The 18,792-nt window shown below is 42.5% G+C and overlaps 1 protein-coding gene across 4 annotated transcripts; it reads left to right on the top strand.

Moving 5' to 3' along the window:
• The first annotated feature begins 313 nt into the window (after nt 1-313).
• On the top strand, nt 314-18,654 carry numa1 (nuclear mitotic apparatus protein 1). Of its 4 annotated transcripts, XM_061828475.1 has the most exons (25): nt 314-464; nt 648-713; nt 802-881; nt 969-1,042; nt 2,160-2,248; nt 2,380-2,454; nt 3,726-3,819; nt 3,940-4,102; nt 5,191-5,330; nt 5,736-5,847; nt 6,482-6,599; nt 8,108-8,248; nt 9,077-9,190; nt 9,297-13,025; nt 13,112-13,321; nt 13,528-13,718; nt 13,815-13,952; nt 14,108-14,213; nt 14,609-14,807; nt 14,943-15,079; nt 15,890-16,213; nt 16,304-16,405; nt 16,595-16,912; nt 18,231-18,274; nt 18,490-18,654. In XM_061828475.1, the coding sequence occupies exons 2-25, from the start codon at nt 675-677 to the stop codon at nt 18,491-18,493; spliced, it is 6,741 nt and encodes a 2,246-aa protein (XP_061684459.1). In that variant the 5' UTR covers nt 314-464; nt 648-674; the 3' UTR covers nt 18,494-18,654. The 4 variants fall into 4 exon arrangements, with proteins under 4 accessions (XP_061684459.1, XP_061684458.1, XP_061684460.1 ...); XM_061828474.1 differs by having other exon boundaries at nt 652-713; nt 18,231-18,654; XM_061828476.1 differs by lacking the exon at nt 18,231-18,274.
• The last annotated feature ends 138 nt before the right edge of the window (nt 18,655-18,792 follow it).

The raw sequence follows: 18,792 nt of genomic DNA, 5'->3' as shown, positions 1-18,792 counted from the left end.
CAGCTGGAATAGGCTCCTGCACTCCCCGCGACCCTTGTGAGAATAGGCGGCAAAGAAATCGGATGGATGTTATTAGTTCCCACAATGTGACAGTTTCTCTGTTCTTTCACTTTTCTTGCTTCGCCGATGAATTTGCCCCTACTAGGTAATCGTCACCGGAGGTATGTAACACCCACGGGTAAATCTAGTTACATATGTGTATCTATGGGTTGCAGGCCAAGCTTCCGCAACGCTCAAACAATTTCCGGCCTTCTACCCAATCATCGTCTTTCATTTTTCAGACGCGTCCTTCGGCGGAATTTGATTAGTTCGTTCAAACTTATTTTAGCCAGTTTAGAATTTTTTAGTCGTAGTCCACGGAACTGCTCGTCTGAGACGCACGAGAAGTAAGACTACATTTTTTTTGAGGTGGGAGATTTATTTTTCAATTTTCATCGACTGGATTGAACGATTGAACTCTTGAGGTAAGTCGTTTTGAGCGACAACAATTCGCCAGATTCAAGAAGCTAACGAAACAAGTAGTTGGAGTAAAGATGTCCTTGCTAGCATGATGTTGTCTTCGTAAAAGTCAACCGTTTTTTTTTCGTGAATATGTTTGAATATTGATTTATTTTTCTTCATGATCGATCATTTATCCTTCTTCCCAGCAAGACTGAGCGGAAGGGTCCGCCAAGATGAGTCTTAATATGGGCGTTAAGGCTCTACTTAACTGGGTATGTTGTTTTGTCAGCGGAGCTCGTTCGGTACAGTATTTATTACATTCATCGAATATTTGCCACAAAGTCCATTCTGTACTTGCAGGTCAATAGTTTTACGTTGGCCCACCGAGAAATTGAAGACTTGCAAGATGGGGAGTTGCTGATTCGTGTTGTTTATAAACTGTGAGTCATTAGTAGTACTACTGTTGTGGAATATTCAGAACGTAGCCTCTGTTGTTTATTTCTTGTTTTCCTTCTCTTTAATTTCAGGAAACAGGAACCAGACCCTCCTTTAAGTCAATCAACTGAGGAACGTTTTAAACTCATTGCGGAATTTGTGGAGAGTGAGTCTCTGATATATTATGTTTAATAATACATATAGTATATATTAGTGTTGTAGTAGTCATAGTGCTCACTGTCATCTGCAGTTGGAGCAGGCAGGCAGGTAGGCAGGTAGATAGCTGTGTCACATAGTTTTACTTTGGGTGTTGTTCAACCGTTCATTTTTTTATCTGCTTTGAAAGGTGTGTGTTGTCCCAGACAATGCAGCGGATAGGTAACAGTTCAATTAAAAACAATACAGCGGCAATCAGCTGGTAAAGTGGTGGCCTCACAGTTCTGTGTGAATTTTGCACGTTCTCCCCGTGCCTGCGAGGGTTTTCTCTGGGCACTCCAGTTTCCTCCCGCCTTCCCAAAACATGCAACATTAATTGGACACTCTAAATTGCCCCTAGGTGTGATTGGGGGTGCGGCTGTGTGTCTCCATGTGCCCCGCGATTAGCTGGCGACCAGTTCAGGGTGTACCCTGCCTCCTGCCCATTGACAGCTGGGATAGGCTCCGGCACTCTCTGCGACCCTCGTGAGGATAAGTGGCAAAGAAAATGGATGGATAGAAAAACAAGACAATTAAATTTTCAAATTCACCTCCTGCCTGCACACTTTTGTAAAAAAATTATTAATGTCTATGGAGCCCCTAAAGGGACATTGAGAGGGGGGGGGGGGAGAGAACTGGTTTGTCATTGTAATGAGTAAGTTACTCATCGCAATGAGAGTGTCGAAAAACTGCTACCTATGGGTCGTAGCTTATTTACCTGCTAGCGGTAGCTTTCTTCGTTCCGGTAAGTGATGTCTATGGAGCCCTTAAGGGACATTGAGGGGGGGAAGAAAAAAACCCAAACTGGTTTGTCATTGTAATGAGTAAGTTACTCATCGCAATGAGAGTGTCGAAAAATGGTTACCTACGGGTCGTAGCTTATTTACCCACTAGCGGTAGCTTCTTGAATAAGGTATAAGGGTCTTTGATACATGCACACATGCAATGGACTGTTCTGAATGGACTACTCATCACAATGAGAAACTTACTCATCACAATGAGAAAGTTTCTCATTACAATGAGAAACCAGTTGTTTTTTTTTTTCCCTCAATGTCCCTATCTGTAAACCTGTGTTTGTCATTGCTCAGAGGATTGCAGATTTAGTCCAACCAATGGTACAGGGTTATCCTGGGACAACATAAGAAATGGAGTCAACCTGACTGTGGAAATTGCAAAGGTACATGTGCGGGAAGCTCTTAAATGGCGTTTTGTTAGTACTGTTTTCTACGCTCCTGAACAATGTTCTGTAACAATGACATGTTTCTATTGTACATTATTGGAATTTCTGACTTTCTCGTTTATTTCCAGGTTCTTCTGTTACTGGTTTATTATGACATCATGAATGAGCGGTGCACCTTTAAAGCTTTGGAATGTGAGGTGGAGGTAAGTTGGCATCTTTGTTTTTGCAAAAACACTAAAAAAATACACTGTTAATGTGCAGGGATGAGAATTTTCAGAGGTTTTTTTCCGCCGAAAATGTCATTTTTGTGAAACGTGTAAATCCGCTGAGAAGATTTTTACGGCTTGAGGCGGGGCAAATGATCCAGACCGGCCGCCAGCTTCTATCAGCAACGCCCGTCGGGAAATTAGTCACAGCTGTGATAGCGGAAAACGGCATTGCTATGTGTTTGCATTAAATTTGGTGTTCATAATAACAACAACATTCCGATTTCGGGCAGCATTCTGGCGGTATTTCGTTGGTATTTTCAGTCTGGTCTGATGTTTACATTTTATAGAGATACATTCTGTTTACTACAGCATAGTTATAATTTATAGACATACGTACGCACGTGTTATCGAGCGGTCTGCACATTTGCCAGTACAGAGAAAGTCTTGGAGTGGAAAGATGAAGATTGTGCCGGGGAAATTGATAAAATCCACGGGGTAAAAAACTGTTTCAGGTGGGCACGGCGTGTAAAAAGTGTAACCCTGCAGATAGGAACGAAAACTGTATCAACATGTCTAACTGGACACATACAAAAAGTGGACGTTCCCGGCAAAGTGCTGTGCACTCTGTTCCGATATGATCAATTATGGAAGCCGAGGAGAAAAAAAAATATTCTAGAGCGTATCCAAACTAGGAAACACAAAGGAGGTAAATTTCTCAAATATTATATAATTCACAGCTGTTCATACGATTAGGCCTATCTGTAGCACTGGCCCTGTAGATCATGCATTTTATCGCTCACTTTTATATTTCATGGTCTCTCGCTCTTGTCTCTTTTATATATATATATATATATATATATATATATATATATAAAAAATTACTTGTGTACTTATTTCCAAGTATAACTTGTAAGTGCAGTAGCCTATTTGATATATATTTCACTCCGTCGACATTTTTATGTCTGAAGTTTGGCAAAATTATTTTGGTTGTCTGGACTCATATTTTAAGTTTTCGAAATGTTATGATTGCCCTGTATTTACACTGATCGAAGTAACCATTTAACACTGTTTTATAAAAAAAATTCATGCCCGAAGGGGGGCACCCCCCCCCCCCCTTTAAACCCCCTCATGCACGTGTTGCCAGTGTTTTTCCAAATCAGTTATTCTCATCCCTTAATGTGTTTGTTTGTGGTTTTTTTTTTTTTTTTTTTTTTTTTTTTTTTTTTAAATGTCCCATCGTAATCATATTTCTACTGGTTTGACAGAGGGAGCTCGCACATCTGACTGGTTCTTATGTGATGGAGAATGACGGCTGCGTTTATCTGAGCAAAAGCCTTGATTCCTACTTGTCAAAGCGACGTGAGTCTCAAACTTCATTGACGCAAATAACACAAACATTGATTGTACATTTGAGAGCTTGTATATTCTGGTTTTAGATTCACTTTTTAGCTGATATAAAGGTTTGTCTTCACGTTTCAGATCTGCCCGTGCCTCCTGACATACTCGAGCGAATGGTAAGCACCTCCACATCCAATGCGTCGACTGCTTCTTCGTTCTCCGACGACGACGACTCCCCCGTGTTCCGTCGTACGCCGAAAATCACATTTTTGGACATGCACACTGTGGCGTCATCTTCCGTCAGGTATGGTTGGCTTTTATAATCGAACATAAATGTAAGTGATTTCAAATGTGAAATGACTGTGTGGGGCAGAATGCTGGAGCAGCTGTATCGCATTGGCCTCACACTTCTGAGGACCGGGGTTCGAATCCCGGCCCCACCTGTGTGGAGTTTGCACGTTCTCCCCGTGCCTGCGTGGGTTTTCTCTGGGTGGGCACTCCGCTTTCCTCCACCATCCCCAAAACATGCAACATTAATTGGACACTCTAAATTGCCCCGAGGTGTGATTGTAAGTGCGACTCTTTGTCACCATGTGCCCTGCGATTGGCTGGCGACCAGTTCAGGGTGTACCCCGCCTCCTGCCCATCAACACCTGAGATAGGCTCCGATACTCCAGCGACCCTTGTGAGGATAAGCAGCTAAGAAAATGGATGGATTATTATGTGTACACAATGCGGGTGGAGGAAGAGTGGATTCGCTTGTAAAGTGTTGGCCTCACAGTTCTGAGGACCCTGGTTTGATCCCGGACCTGCCTGTGTAGAGTTTGCATGTTCTCCCCGTGCCTGCGTGGGTTTTCTCCGGGTGTGCACTCCGGTTTCCTCCCACATTCCAAAAACATGCAACATTAATCGGACACTCTAAATTGCCCCTAGGTGTGTTTGTCTCCGTGTGCCCTGCGATTGGCTGGCGACCAGTTCAGGGTGTACCCCGCCTCCTGCCCCGTTGACAGCTGGGATAGGCTCCGGCACTCCCCGCGACCCTAGTGAGGATAAGCGGCGAAGAAAATGGATGGATGAATAACTACATTGGTGGAGCAGAGATAAAAGTTCCTTAGTCAGCGGGGATTCACTGCCGATAAGCATTTTCTCCAAAATGTGGGGGGCGTTTAAAAAAAAAAAAAAAAAAACATAGTGTGTGAGTAAATGAATAAATGAAATTCACTAGTCACATAATTTAAAGAAAAAAATGTGGGTTGGTTAAAATATGATCAGATCACGTTTTATGTCTCTTTTGTCATTTCAAAGGGTTAAAGGTACTTTATTTTTTCTTTTCAACAATTGTCTGATTCTTAAACTTGGGTTGAATTCATGCCAGTTTTTGTTCTTCCTCAGCAAATCTCCCCTTCAGGATATCATGAACACACCCAAATTCCAGTTGCGAAAGATTCAGCGGCAGATGGTCAAAGAGCGGGATCATATGGATCGGCTGGAGAAGGAGCTCGCCAGCAAGATGAGCCTCATTGCACAAAGAGGTTCTGAATTTCCACTATTTTTGTGTCTTAAAATACTAAACAAGTCTGTTGTATTCCAAAAAAATCTTGCAACTGTTTTGCCCACGGTCGGAATGCTTGCCTCAGAGTCCCGAGGTTTCAGCTTAAGTCTTCAAGCGCTTTTACCTGTACTTGTCTGGGTTACTCCACACCTTCCAAAAACTCACGTTCGGGTCATTTCAGGTTCCGAATTGACCGTAGGTGTTAGTTGGAATGGTTGTTGGTCTTTATTGTACCATGCAATTAGGTGTAATCCTACTTTTGCCCAATGTCAGTTGTCTTACGCAGGACCCTCGTGAGGATAAGAGCTATAGAATATAATGGATCAGTGCACTTGTGGTCATATTTCATGCTTTCTGTTCTTTTCTATACTGGGTTCTCCCTCAGAATCTCACATCAACCAGTTGCAGTATTGCCTGGAGAAGATGAAAGAGGAGCACTGCAATCAAGAGCAGACCACCAGGGAACAAATCAATGAGCTCCAGTCCAAGAATAACTCGTAAGACCCGGTCCAAATCTCATCCTAATCGCAGTACAAAATAATTTTTCTGTAGGACAAAATGACTTAGATATTGATTTGACTTTTTCAAAACATTGTTCACCTTCTAATACTCAACTATAACTTGACTCACTGGGCCTCTTTGAGAAAGAAGAAATGAATCAAGCATACATTTAACCACTTAAACTCAAAATCAAACGACTGCAGTTTGACAACGTAATTATGCTTTACTTGCCCTATGATTGGCTGTTCACCCTGCCGATTGCCCAAAGTCATCTGGGATTGACTCCTGTTCACCCTAAAATAAGAAGTGTAGAAAATGGATAGTTGGACTTCCCCCTTTTTTTTTTTTTTTTTTTTTTTTATAAAGTAAAATGTTAGAAATGAGTCATTACAGTCATTATTTTAACCATTGCAATTGGGCATTTCTGCTAGAGCATATACAAACCATTACCAGTGCTGTATATTCCACGCGGCTGGGGCATAGCTCTATCTTGCATAGCATTTGTTGTACTCAATGTTAGCACTGCCTTGCAACGCTTCCCTGTAGTCATTTTTCACAAACAAAATTATCTTCCGCAGTACAGTACTTAAGTGGTTTGCTACTATTACCACCTTTCTTTCTTTGCTTTAGTTTACAACTGCGACTGAGTGAGATTGTCAAGGAAAATAAAGACTGTAAAAGTAACTTTTCATTGATGGAGCGAAAGCTGGATGAACTTGAAGAGGAGAACGGCGTCCTCACTTCACAGGTAGGAACGAACACCTTGTCAAAACCTTCAAGAGGCATTCTGCATTCTCTCGCTACTTTAGTTTGCATCTGAGCAGTCTTTGTTAAGTAACAGTGAATGTTGATTTGTTTAAAAAAAAAAAAAGAAAACAATTGGATCATCAATTTCAACTTTCCCCATTGTAAATCAAAGACATTTGTCAATCGCCACATGCTGTCCTATTTCTAATGGGGTGAAGAGTGTGCTTGGTACGTTGGCTGAACCCTAGTAGAGTAGTCTATTTAAAGTATCTATTATTCCCTTTAGAAGGAAGATTGTAGTCTGCACTTTTCTTTTGTCAAGCACTACAAATTATCCTGACAGACAGCATTGATGAGGGCAGGGGTGATCAACGCGTCGATCGTGAGGCTGTCTTGGTCGATCGCAGGACGGCGTGCAGAAAAAAAAAAAAAAAAACGTCAGCCAATGTTCCCTCTAAACTGCGCGCGTGCGCAATTGTACACCGCTGATGCATTCTCTTTGTAGATATTCTGCGTTGCGCACAACAACAAAAATAATCCAATGCAAATTGAAAGTATAACGTACAGCTATTCAGTTTGTGGCATTTTGCAACGTGATTCAATGACTTAGGGATGACTGGTTGTTACATCCCATGTCGCAATTCACATACGTACTGTAAAAAATGAAAAGAGGAAGCCGCTGGTTTCTTTTAGGCAGCACGCGGAACTTTCTCTAACAACGACCGGTGCTCCACCACACACACTGTTTCCTACGTACACTCATAAGTACAAATGTTACATTACTTACGCAGCCCATCAATGTGTTTCATAATGATAGCGTCCACCACCGGTGCTTTAGTTTGCAACGTAGAGCAAAGACAAGCTAGACATGCTGCTTATGTTTACTTTCCATATTAATGGAGAAAGTTAAAAAATAAATGCTGTTGTTTTAAGATGCTACAACTGTCGGAGTATGTGAATTGTCCAAGAAAAGGGGTTAAACTGGGCAAGAGTTTCTCTTTTCCGAGTGGAAAATGTCTGGTCTGAAGCCAAAGTAGAAAGTGCAGGATGAGATGGTGTGGATTTTTAAAATTCCACCTTGGCACAGCCTGATTCAGGATGAAAGCACAGACAATACAGTGCACAAAAAGCTAATTCTGTATTTTAGATATAGAAGGCAATATAACATCAACCTTTGGGAACATCATCATCATTGTCAGTAGCTCGCGAGAGTTCTGGCTGCTTGAAAAGTACAATTTGAGGTAATAAAGTCTGGGGACCCCTGCATTAGGGCCTCTGGAAGTGTAATTTAAATTGAATATGCTCCCCTAGGATTATCTGGGGTAGTGAGGGGTTCCTGTAAGGCATTGCATTCTACAACTTCAAATTATTAGCTTTGTCAGTCAATATTTCACAAAGTTCTTGTGTTTGGTCTCCCATTAGATAGTACGAGTGGTCATAAGGATAGAGTCTGGTTCTGTGTAAAATACTAACGGGTCCTTTAATGAATAACTGGATGTATTTCTTCAGATACGTGCTGCACACGCCCAGCTGTCCACAATTCAAGATGAGGTCGGCAGACTGACAGAAACCCATTGGTCTGCTCAAGAGGAGTCGAGAACAAAAATGGACTACCTCCACTCTGAGCTCAATCAAGCCACTGCGCAAAAGGTAGGAGGAGCCACGACAAAAACTGTAAGCACTGGGTTTGTCACAAATCTGTTAAAGGTCCCACGCCGTCAAACTCAAAGGTTTTGTTTTATACATGGGGGAAAGGGGCAAAATGGGTCTGTGACCTGGTTTAAGTTTGACGTGTGTGGTTTGTCAACTGAATGAACTTTTGAACGTGTTATGTAGCTTTACAAATTAATATTCAAGTACCTACACACACTCTCACTTCAATAAAACTGATTGAGCGACCAAGCTTAAACGTTTGTGTCCCCTGTCAAACTCTGCATTTAAGCAAAGACTGGTTTAGATTTATCCGCCCACCCATTTTACGAGCCGCTTATTCTCGCTATTTATTTTGGAAGAAATACATAAGCATATATGAACCCAAATTATGCTGTGTTTGTGCACATTTCCTGGAGGATCACTCAATAAACCTGATCTTTGACACACCGCTGGAATTACATTTCCTGGTTTTGAGCTTGTGACTGTTCTCCTCTTCGCAAGGTTAGGTGGGGGAGTCAATGTGGTGGTGGTTAGACCGGGTTGGTGTGAGTTGTGAAAGTCTCTTTGGACAATGTTCAGTCGAAGATATTTGTCACCCAAGCCGTTATTGTCTAGTGCTTGGGTCCCTGCGGTATTAATTTCCTTTGTCAGAGGGTTTCTGGTCTGCCATTTACAGGGTTCTGTTCTCTCTCTGATAGGCGTCTTTATTAGCCTGGTGAATTTGGGCAAATTTGGCATCAAATCATTGCTTGTTTTTACCGAACACGCATACGTCTTTGTCGGGACATAAATATCTTTTGATTTTAATGTTTTGTTTCTTTATAGGAGCTCCTGACTGAACAAATTCAGATTCTGGAAGGAAAGATTTCATGTTTGGAAGATGACATTAGAGCAGCCACAAAGGAAGATGTCGGAGAAAATCTGGGCCCAATTATTGAGGTAAAGTATTCAGTTCTTCCTATTTTTTATCATAATTTAAAAGCATTTTTTATTAACTGTATGGCAAGCCTGAAAGCTTATTTAAAACCTCTTTTCAAATTGTCAGAGAGATGAGCTGGAGCTTGAAATTGGCCGCTTAAAAAAGAAACTGGCCTGCACAGTTGACTGCTTGAAGGAAGCTGAGGCCAATGTGGAGGCCAAAACACTGCAGCTTTCATATTTTGAGCAGGAAATCACCCAACAAAAAGGACTACTGGAGCAACAGAACTTGCAGATTGAAGATATTGTTCAAACCAAGGATCGCATTTCGAACGAGCTGCAGAAGGAAATCTCTGAGCAGAGAGCAGCCCTTCAGAGAGAGATTGATCATCTTAAACTTCAGCTTGAGCAAGCAAAGCAACAAAATGCTGAGCAGATCAGTGAGTTACAGAAACATATTGCTGCTTCCCAGCAAGAATTGGACACCCTTAAAGAAACGAGTAGAGAAAAGGAAGACTGCCTCAATCAGGCCAGAGAAGATGTGAAAGATCTCGAAACAAAGTTTCAGGATTTGACGTCCATTTTGGCGGATAAAAATATTCAAATTGACACTCTCCTTGAAGAAGCTGAATATTTTGTAACGGAAGCTCTGAAAAACAAAAATGAAATGGATAGCAAAGACCAACTGCTGGCTCAAATATGTCAGGAGAATGCTAATCAGCAAGAAATTCTCCAGAATAGAATCCAGACTTTGATACTTGAAGTTGAAAAACTTACCTTGTCCGTGCAGCGTGCTGAAGAGGAGGTTCAAGTGAAGCATGACCTTTTAGCTAGAACCCAACAAGAAAATATCGAGCAGAGGGCTCTGCTCCAGCAACAGATCACAACCAGTGAGATGGAAGCTTCCAGGCTAAGAAAAGAAATAGAAGCCAGAAATGAGCAGCTTTCCATCTTGCAGAAGGACAGTTCTGAGCAGTCTGCAATCCTTCAAAATCAGAATAACCTTCTAAAAAGCCAAGTTGAAGGACTGAATACCTCTTTGACCAAAGCTGAGGAGCGTGTCCAATCTCTGCAGGTTCTACTAGCAAAGCAGGAGCAGGAAAGTGTTTATCAAAAAGATGTTTTGCAGCAGCAACTTACTGTTTCTGAAGAGAGTGTAAGGACCATGAAGGAGGAGATCCAGACTAAGGAGCTGCATATCACTTTATTAAACAAGCAGTTTTCAGAGAACTCTGAACAGCTTCATAAAGACATTCAAAGGTTGGAGGGACAAGTGGAGAGCCTCACTTCATCATTGAAGATTGCTGAGGAGAATCTGCAATCCAAGGAAAGTCTGTTGGCTAACCAGCAATCACAGAATACTCAGCACATAGAAACACTGCAGGCACAGATAGTTTCTTCTCAAGAAGAGGTGAGCAGACTGATTTCAGAACTACATGCCAAGGAAGAACACCTGGAGGGCATGAAAGATTCTCTCCATATTGCAAAGAACCAAGTGAAGGACAAAGAAAATTTCATTGCCAATCTGGAGAAAGAGAACACTTTTCACATCGATCAGCTCAGAAAGGACAACATGGACCTGGTAGAGCAGGCTGAAAAACTCAAGGAGGAAATCCATACCAAAGAAGTCCAGTTAGACTTGTTTAAGGTAGAGAGTGGCAAACTATCTGAAGTGACGCGGAATGAGATGGTGAGTCTGAAGAGGCAAATACAAAGCGTCACTGCATCACTTCAGACTACGGAAGAACAAGTCCAAACAAAAGTTAACCTCCTGGCAAACAAGGAAATGGAGATTTCAAAGGAAAGAGAGAAGTATCAAAGTCTGATGAAATCCTCTTCAGAGGAGGTGACCCTGCTGAGGGACCGCATACAGACTCAAGAGGAACAGCTTGCTACACTGAGAGAGGAAGGCTCCTTGCGGTCAGATATGCTACATAAGGAGATCAGCCAGCTAAAAGACCAGTTGGCAATGGTGAATAAATTGCTCTCTGAAGCTGAGCAGAGATTTCAGACCCAGTTGGCTATGATGACCGCCCAGGAGCAGGAAAGCACACAACAGAGAGAACTTCTACAACAACAGATCTCTGTTGCAGAGGCTGAGGTGAAGAAATTGAACGAGGAGATCCAAGTTAGAGACGAACATATTGCGCAACTGAATGCCACCAACTCTGAACAGTCAGACTTGCTTCGCCAGGAGATCCAACATTTAAAGACACAAGTAGAGTCTCTTGACGAGTTTCTCAAGAAGGCTGAGGAGGATGTTAAGTCTAAAAGCGATATGTTGACTCAGCAGCAGATTGAAGCAGACATGAAGCTTCAAGAGAAATGCCATAAGGAAGAGATCTTACAAAAACAGATTTCCTCATTTGAGAAGGACATTCTGGAGCTCAGAGAGTGTCATGACGAGAAGGAAAAACTCTGCATCGAGGCTGAAGAGAAACTTGAAATTCTTCAGGCAGAGTTGGCTACCGTGAAAACCCAATCAATTGAAAAAGACCACAACCTTGACACCCTGAAGGCTGAGGTTGCCATCCAAGCAAATTTGGCTCAAAAGGCGAAGGAAGAGACTCAGAGCACTGTTAACATGCTTACTAAGTTCCAAGAAGAAGCCCCCAAAATAACAAATGCACTTACGCTTGAGATAGAGGATCTTAAAGGACAGTTGAAAGAAATTAAGGGTAAAGAACAACAGTTACTTGAAACCCAGCAAGAGTCTGGTGAGCTGATTGAGAAACTTCAGCTGCAGCTCTCTGCATCACAGACAGAGGTGAGGAAGATGGATGTGGAGATCCAAGCTAGAGAGGAATACGTCAGGCAATTGAATGCCACCAACTCGGCCCAATCAGACACCCTTAATCAAGAAATCCAACACCTAAGGAAACAAGTGGAGTGTCTTGATGCCTCTCGAAGGAAGGCTGAAGAGGATGTTCGGTTTAAGAATGATCTGTTAGTTCAACAGCAGAAAGAATCTGACAGGAACTCGCAGGAGAATGACCAAAAGGAAGAGCTTCTACAGAAACAGATTTCGTCTTTTGAAGAGGAGATTGTGAAGCTCAGAGAGTGTCTTGATGAGAGGCAGAAACTCCTCATCAGAGCTGAAGAGAACCTTGAAATTCTCCAGACCGAGTTGGTTGCTGTCCAAACCCAAGCAGCTGATAAAGATAACAGCCTTCGCGTCCTCAGAGCGGAGGTTTCCACGCACGTTAATTTAGCTCAGAAGGCAAATGAGGAGGCTCAAGCCAGCGCTAAAATGCTGGTTGAGCAGCAGGAAGAGAACTTCAAACACACAGATGCACTTAAACTTGATATTCAGGTGCTTAAAGGACAGTTAGAAGTAATTTCTCTCCAACTTAAGGACAAAGAACAGCAATTGCTTGAAACCCAACAAGAGTCTGCTCAGCTTACAGAGAAACTTCAGCTGCAGGTTGTCTCACTCAGTGCAGATTTGGAACAACACAAAAAGTCCCAAACTGAATCAGTCAAACATTGGGAAGAAAACCAGGAGAATCAGAAGGCAATTACCGTTGAAAAGGATGCTCTTGTTCAGGAAAATGAAGTCCTACTGGCCAAGATACTACAGGCGGAGAAAGACCAGAGGGCGCTGGAGAAACAAGTGGATGTGCTGGTTCTGGAGAAGGAGCGACTTCTTCAGAGCAAGATGGTCGCAGAGAGAGAGTACTTGGCCTCACTTAGGGTAGAACAAGTGCTCAAGCAAGAGCTGGAACTAGTAAAGCTGGAAAACGCCAGACTCTCGAGAGAAACTGAAAAAAATGAGGAGAGTGATAGGCAAAAGAGAGAAGAGCTGCAGGAGCAGCTTGTGGCTAAAACGCAGGCTGCGGAGCACTACAAAGCTCAGGTAGGTCTGAGATCGGGTCTCCATGGATTCATTGATACCTTTCTGCTCAGCGACCGACTAAAATGCTACGATATAATGTATTGTAGATGGAAAAGGCATTTAGTCACTACAACGACAAGAAGAAGCTTCTCCATGAAAGCCAAGAAGAGGTGGCTGAGCTCAAGCGCTGCGTGGAAGTGAGAACGCAGGAGGCCAAAGCTGCTGGGGAGGAGCTCAAACAGCTTCAGCTTGAATTGGAAAAAGCTCAAAGCAAGGAACAAAACATGTTGAGCAAGATCAACCGTTTGGAGGCGCAGGTTGGTTTCGTTTGTTGTTCACTCTTATTAATCACGCGAATGCAGTTGAGTGTTTAATTTATTGTACACTGACATCAGTTCTCTACATTCCCATGTAATTTCTGCCAAAATTGGATTTTCTCGAGTCTCTCTTTGAATCTGAATTTCGGGGAACAGAGTTTTGCATCTACAAAGGTATCCTTATCTCACTTCTGCTTACATTTAAGGTGGCCTTTGTTGACCTAAACCTGCGGGCACACAACCGAATCGTTGGCCACGACGGAGACGTGTCCGAGTCGGCTTACTTGGATCTTCCGGCCTCACGCTCAAATGTTCACAGTAACGCAAAGCCCAAGAGAATCATGAGCTCAGACAGTCTGGACCAAAGCTCCCTTGAAGACTCTCTGAACAACACAAGGTTGTTAGTTTTTTTTTTTTTTTGTAATGCAAAAAGCGTAACGTGAACTTTGATTTAAATATCGGAATATTTGATATTGGCCTCCCAATTCTGCAGGAAGCTTCCGGCACACGAGGACTCGAGCACGCCGCTTGTTCGTAGCTCGGAGAGGCTGGCGGCCAAGCGTTGTGGTCTGAAGACCGAGTCACTGGAAACGCTTTACTTTACACCAATAAACGCAAGACACATCAACAGGTGACTGCCCTGAGTACAGTACATCGTTTCGGTCTTCATTTTTTTCATTTTTTTATTTATTTCAAAGACTTCCTAACTTAAAAATAAGGCATATTCATGCTCTTTTTTTTTTCCCCCATTGTATTTATTTATTTATTTATTTATTTATTTTTTAGAACCAGCACGGAAAACAAAATAAAAGTTGACGGCATCCATATAAATCCATCATCATCCGTCAAAAGGCGAAGGACAACGCAGGTTATAAACATAACCATGACGAAGGTAACAGAAACTGCTTCATACCAAATTGTGTCACTGCTTTAAAGTACCGACACAAGACCTCGTATTCACCGTAGCACACAAAGGCCCACTCGGTTATTGTTCTAATTCCATAATTCTTTTACATTTATGGCCAAAGAGGGTTTTGTACAAATATGGTGTGCAATTATAACTTTGGGGTGGTCGACTTACTATGGGGGTTCTTCTGACTTGTCTACACTGTAAACCCCGCGAGCAACTTTTGTAAAAAAAAAAAAGTGATTTTAAACGTAAAAAGCAATACATATCTATAAGGACATGTGGAAAATAGTTTTTTAGCGTCAATTAACATGCTCTTTTCAAGCAATGAAGTAATCTTCTCACGAATTGCCGTCAATTCTTATGGGACCTCTGTTCAGAAAACCCCAGGCGACGACGAAGGCGACGAGACGTTCTACAGCCTGGCCCCGGCTCGCTCGCACCCCAACCTCTCCGGCGCCCACGGCGCACGTCCCGTGTCCGTGACGCTTTTTGACACGCCCGGTAAAATGAGCGACGCTGCCGGCGACCAGCTCAGCGGTCTTCCTGGGTACAGGCGGAGTACGTTCCATTTGCAGGGTAGGTTTCAAACTTGCTTCGCCACAGGAGAACTTGACAAAGAGTATCATTTACTGTCAGATTTATTTTAATGGCGTCTGACCTCCGTGGAGCCTCGCAACTATTGTAATCCATTTTATAACATCTGACGTTTAGCTCCAAGCGCGTTTTGCGTCGACGGGGAGAACGAGCCAGATGGCGCGCCCGACGACTGGATGAGGATTGCTGAGCTCCAGGCTAGGAACAGAGCATGTCTTCCTCATCTCAAGAGCAGCTACCCTGTAGAGTTTGAGGTTGGTAGAGCAGTGGTTCAAGTCAGGCCAAGTCCTGGTCCATATCTGGGACTATCCCGACATATTTACGTTTTCAAAACGCCAATCTGAGGACCATATTAGGAAACTAGTTAGGAACACTATTTACTCCTCAGTTTACAGCAGGGGTGTCAAACTCATTTTTCTGGGGGGCCACATTGTTGTTCCGGTTTCCCTCAAAGGGCCATCATAACTGTGCAACAAAAGTATTTAGTCATCATATTCCCTCAAAGGGCCGTTATGGCTGTGAAACGATAAAAATCTTTAACCGCCTCATCTTATTTACGCGTGAAATTTATGAACTAGTTTTGGAATCAGAAATCAAGGGTAATGTGTTTTTCAACTATTCATGTTTGGTAACACAAAAATGCTTGTAATATCACAACTTGTATCATTTATTATATATGACAATTTGAAATTTTGGTACATATTTTTCCAAGAATCATTGAAATTGACACTCTAGATTTGGCTTCGCGGGCCACGTAAAATCATGTGGTGAGGCAGATCTGGCCCCCGGGCCTCGAGTTTGAGACCTGTGGTTTATACAATTCGATTGCAGTGTAATCCGTCACTAACATATGCCAACGCAAAAGTTTAACCATAATTACTGCAAATGTTTGCATGTAAAAGATCTTTTGAGCCGTAGATTTAAAAAGGGAAAAAAAAAGTAATCCACTGAAAAAGAGTGCGTGTGCGTTCTTGTGCTGTGTGAACACATTATTAGCTCTGTGCGTCATATATTTCTTTCATTGTCAGTTTATGGTACAAATTCAAAGTGTTCTCTCACTTTAGGCTGGCTGCAAAAGCACCTTCCCTTTCACGGACGAGGAAGTCCGTACCGGCGATCCGATGGAGACCATTCGCCGGGCATCTGTCATGCCCGGCCAGTTGCAGGACTCTGTCGCTTCGCATCGCCACTCCCTCGCCGCAGGACAGTTGGGCACTGCGGTCGGCAGCCGTTCTCAGCGTCTGCCCTTGATGGCAGGCCACGCGCCGTCGAAACCGGTCACCTCCTCCTCCTCCTCATTGTCCTCTCACCTCGTGAGAAGCCCGAGATGCTCAAAGCGCTCTGCGGCGTCGTCGTCGTCGTCGTCTGTTTCTCAAACGTCACCGGAGGTTAGTCTGTTGCCATGCAGTCAAATTTAAAGATGGTTTGAAATCATGGGCAGTCGTCCTATTTATTTTCGAATCATTTTTATTTGGCAGAAAAAGTTGAAGGCCAGCTGTTTCCCCCGCCCCCTCACTCCTAAAAACAAGAACGGCAACAGCGGACCTTCCTTCTCTCAACTTCACACTTCCCTCAGTCCAGTGAGTTTGACGAAGGACTTTTGTTATTTTTGTAATATGTTTCATTCGGGTTCATGAATACTGAACAAACAAACAATATTAAATGAAGTCTATGTGATTTTTACGAGTTAACGCCAATTAAATCACAAGTAATTGTCTTCACTTTCTTTGAAACTTGACACTACCGCAGCTTCTCCTTTCTCTTTTCAGGCTGACCGCAGGCAGTCGGTGATGTTCACCATCGACAACACCCCTCAGAGCAACGGCAGCAGTCTGCTGAGAAAAGGCCTGATTAAGCTCCGTGGCTCCACCCGGAAGTCACCGGGCAAAACCTCCAAGAGGTCTCCCGCAAATGCCGTGCAGAAAAAAAACAAGTCTGCAGAAACATCCCGCGTTGCGGTGGGACGAGCGGGCAGGGGTGGCAGCTCCAAGTCCCCCCGGGTGGTCGCTAAAGAGAACAGGGACTCCCCTCAAACCTTCAAAGGAAGGACTGCAAAGTCTCCACGGTTGACTGCAACTGCTCGCAAGGTAGGCCAAATAAGTTTCCCACTTATTTAATCCAGGCCGCCAAACATTAACTGTACACTAATCCTGTAATTTTGTATTCATTTAATCTTTTTTTCCCATTTTTTTATGATTCACATAAAATGTATCCATTTAATTATTTTTTTTTTGGGGGGGGGGTTATTGTCAAATTAGAAAATCAGTACCCCAATTTCCAGCCTACAGAGTGCACCTGGTTAAAAGCCTCACACAGTACATTTGGAAAGGAAATACCGTATTTTCCGTACTGTAGGACGCATCGCATTATAAGGCGCACCTTCAATGAATGGCCTATATTATTATTATTATAAGGTGCATAAAATAGACAGTAGAGGCTGGGGTTACGTTATGCATCCATTAGATGGAGCTGCACAAAACGCTCAGTATTGATCCATATATAAGGCGCACCATGATCTTTTGAGAAAATTAAATGCTTTTAGGTGCGGCTTATAGTGCGGAAAATACGGTAACATTTGGTACATACATAAGCTGTACCTGTTTAAAAGTCGCAAGTACCCACATTGAAACCCATGTTGAAACACGAGATATTTACAAAGAAAGACGGTACACAGAGAGTTTTCAAAATTTTAATACCTTAGCTTAGCTTAGCTTAACATAGCAACAACACTGTAGGACGAACTGGGCAGGTAATAAAAATAAAAAAAAAAAAAAAACCATACTGATTAAAAGAAAACAGCCACAGCACCTACAGAGTAGCAACACGGTAGGACAGCACTAACAGGGCCGGTTAAAAAAAAAAAAAAAAAAAAAACATACCTAAATCACTGACACACGGCAGCAATGCACTAGCGTGGCACTAACGCTAGTGTGTAAAAGCCGCTAGTACCCATATTGAAATCCACATTGAAACGTGAGATATTTACAAAGAAAGACGGTACACAGAGAGTTTAATGCTAGCGCCCCTGTGCTAACGGTAACGCTAGCTCCGCGCTAAAAGGAGCGGTTAAAACAAAGCATACCGGTAAAAATCACTGAGACACGGCATTAACACGCTTGCGCAGCGCCAACAGGGCCCTTATTCTGCACATATCATTCCACCGGTCTCACTCTTACCTTTTCCGCTCGAGTGCCCCCTTGCGGCGGTGAGGGGGGAAAAAAACCCCTCAAAATTAGCCGCATCACCGCATAAACTGCAGGGTTGAAAGCGTGCGAAAAATTACGGTACATTGGTTTATTGCGAATAACCAATTTCTAAAAGGATAGATTTACCGCCAATGTTCATCTCGACTTCCAGTTTGAAAATCAACTCTCTTTTCTAACAAGTGGAACTCAACGTTTTCAGTGTGTCTCTATCAGTGAAGCAAATCCTCCTGCAAGCCCGACAAGGTCAATGATCATTAAGTGACTTGCATGCTGCTTTTTGTCCCGACATGCTTGTGGTGTCTTGTGGTTTCCTCACACTTAATGACAAGCACTGGATCTGAGGGTGTCTTCTTTAATACTAAACATTTTTCACATATTAAGGTGGTACAAATTTTGCAATTGAATCTGATTGTGCTGAGCTTTTCCTGAATTCTAATCAATCTGTTTTTTCCTTGCAGGTGATGAGGCAAATCTTGTAAATATTTTCATCACGAGCCATTTTGTAAATTTTTATTTTCCACTTTTTTTTTTTTTTATTTTCTTACACTTTTACACCTTTTTTTCGTGATTAATTTTTTTTTTAAATTTAAATGTTGAATAAAGATTTGTGTTTTGAACCTTGATCATTCATTTCCAAGACCGTTTTTTTACCCAATACAACTTTACACAAGCCTTCAGATCCTTGCATTGGAAAATATTGACATAAACCACATTATTGTTAAAAATTCTCATTCACTTAGTCAATGTGAATTTATACACCG

Source organism: Syngnathoides biaculeatus, chromosome 8, assembly GCF_019802595.1.
Source record: "Syngnathoides biaculeatus isolate LvHL_M chromosome 8, ASM1980259v1, whole genome shotgun sequence".
NCBI lineage: Eukaryota > Metazoa > Chordata > Actinopteri > Syngnathiformes > Syngnathidae > Syngnathoides > Syngnathoides biaculeatus.
Note: the sequence above shows the minus strand (reverse complement) of the source record. Positions and strands in the feature narration are given on the sequence as shown.

Excerpts from the sequence above, each read along its gene's own strand:
- numa1 (XM_061828474.1), top strand. The coding sequence starts at position 675 with ATGAGTCTTAATATGGGCGTTAAGGCTCTACTTAACTGG. Across the intron at positions 6,600-8,107 it reads ACGGCGTCCTCACTTCACAG|ATACGTGCTGCACACGCCCA; the intron begins GTAGGAACGAAC and ends GTATTTCTTCAG. Across the intron at positions 13,719-13,814 it reads GACTCTCTGAACAACACAAG|GAAGCTTCCGGCACACGAGG; the intron begins GTTGTTAGTTTT and ends CCAATTCTGCAG.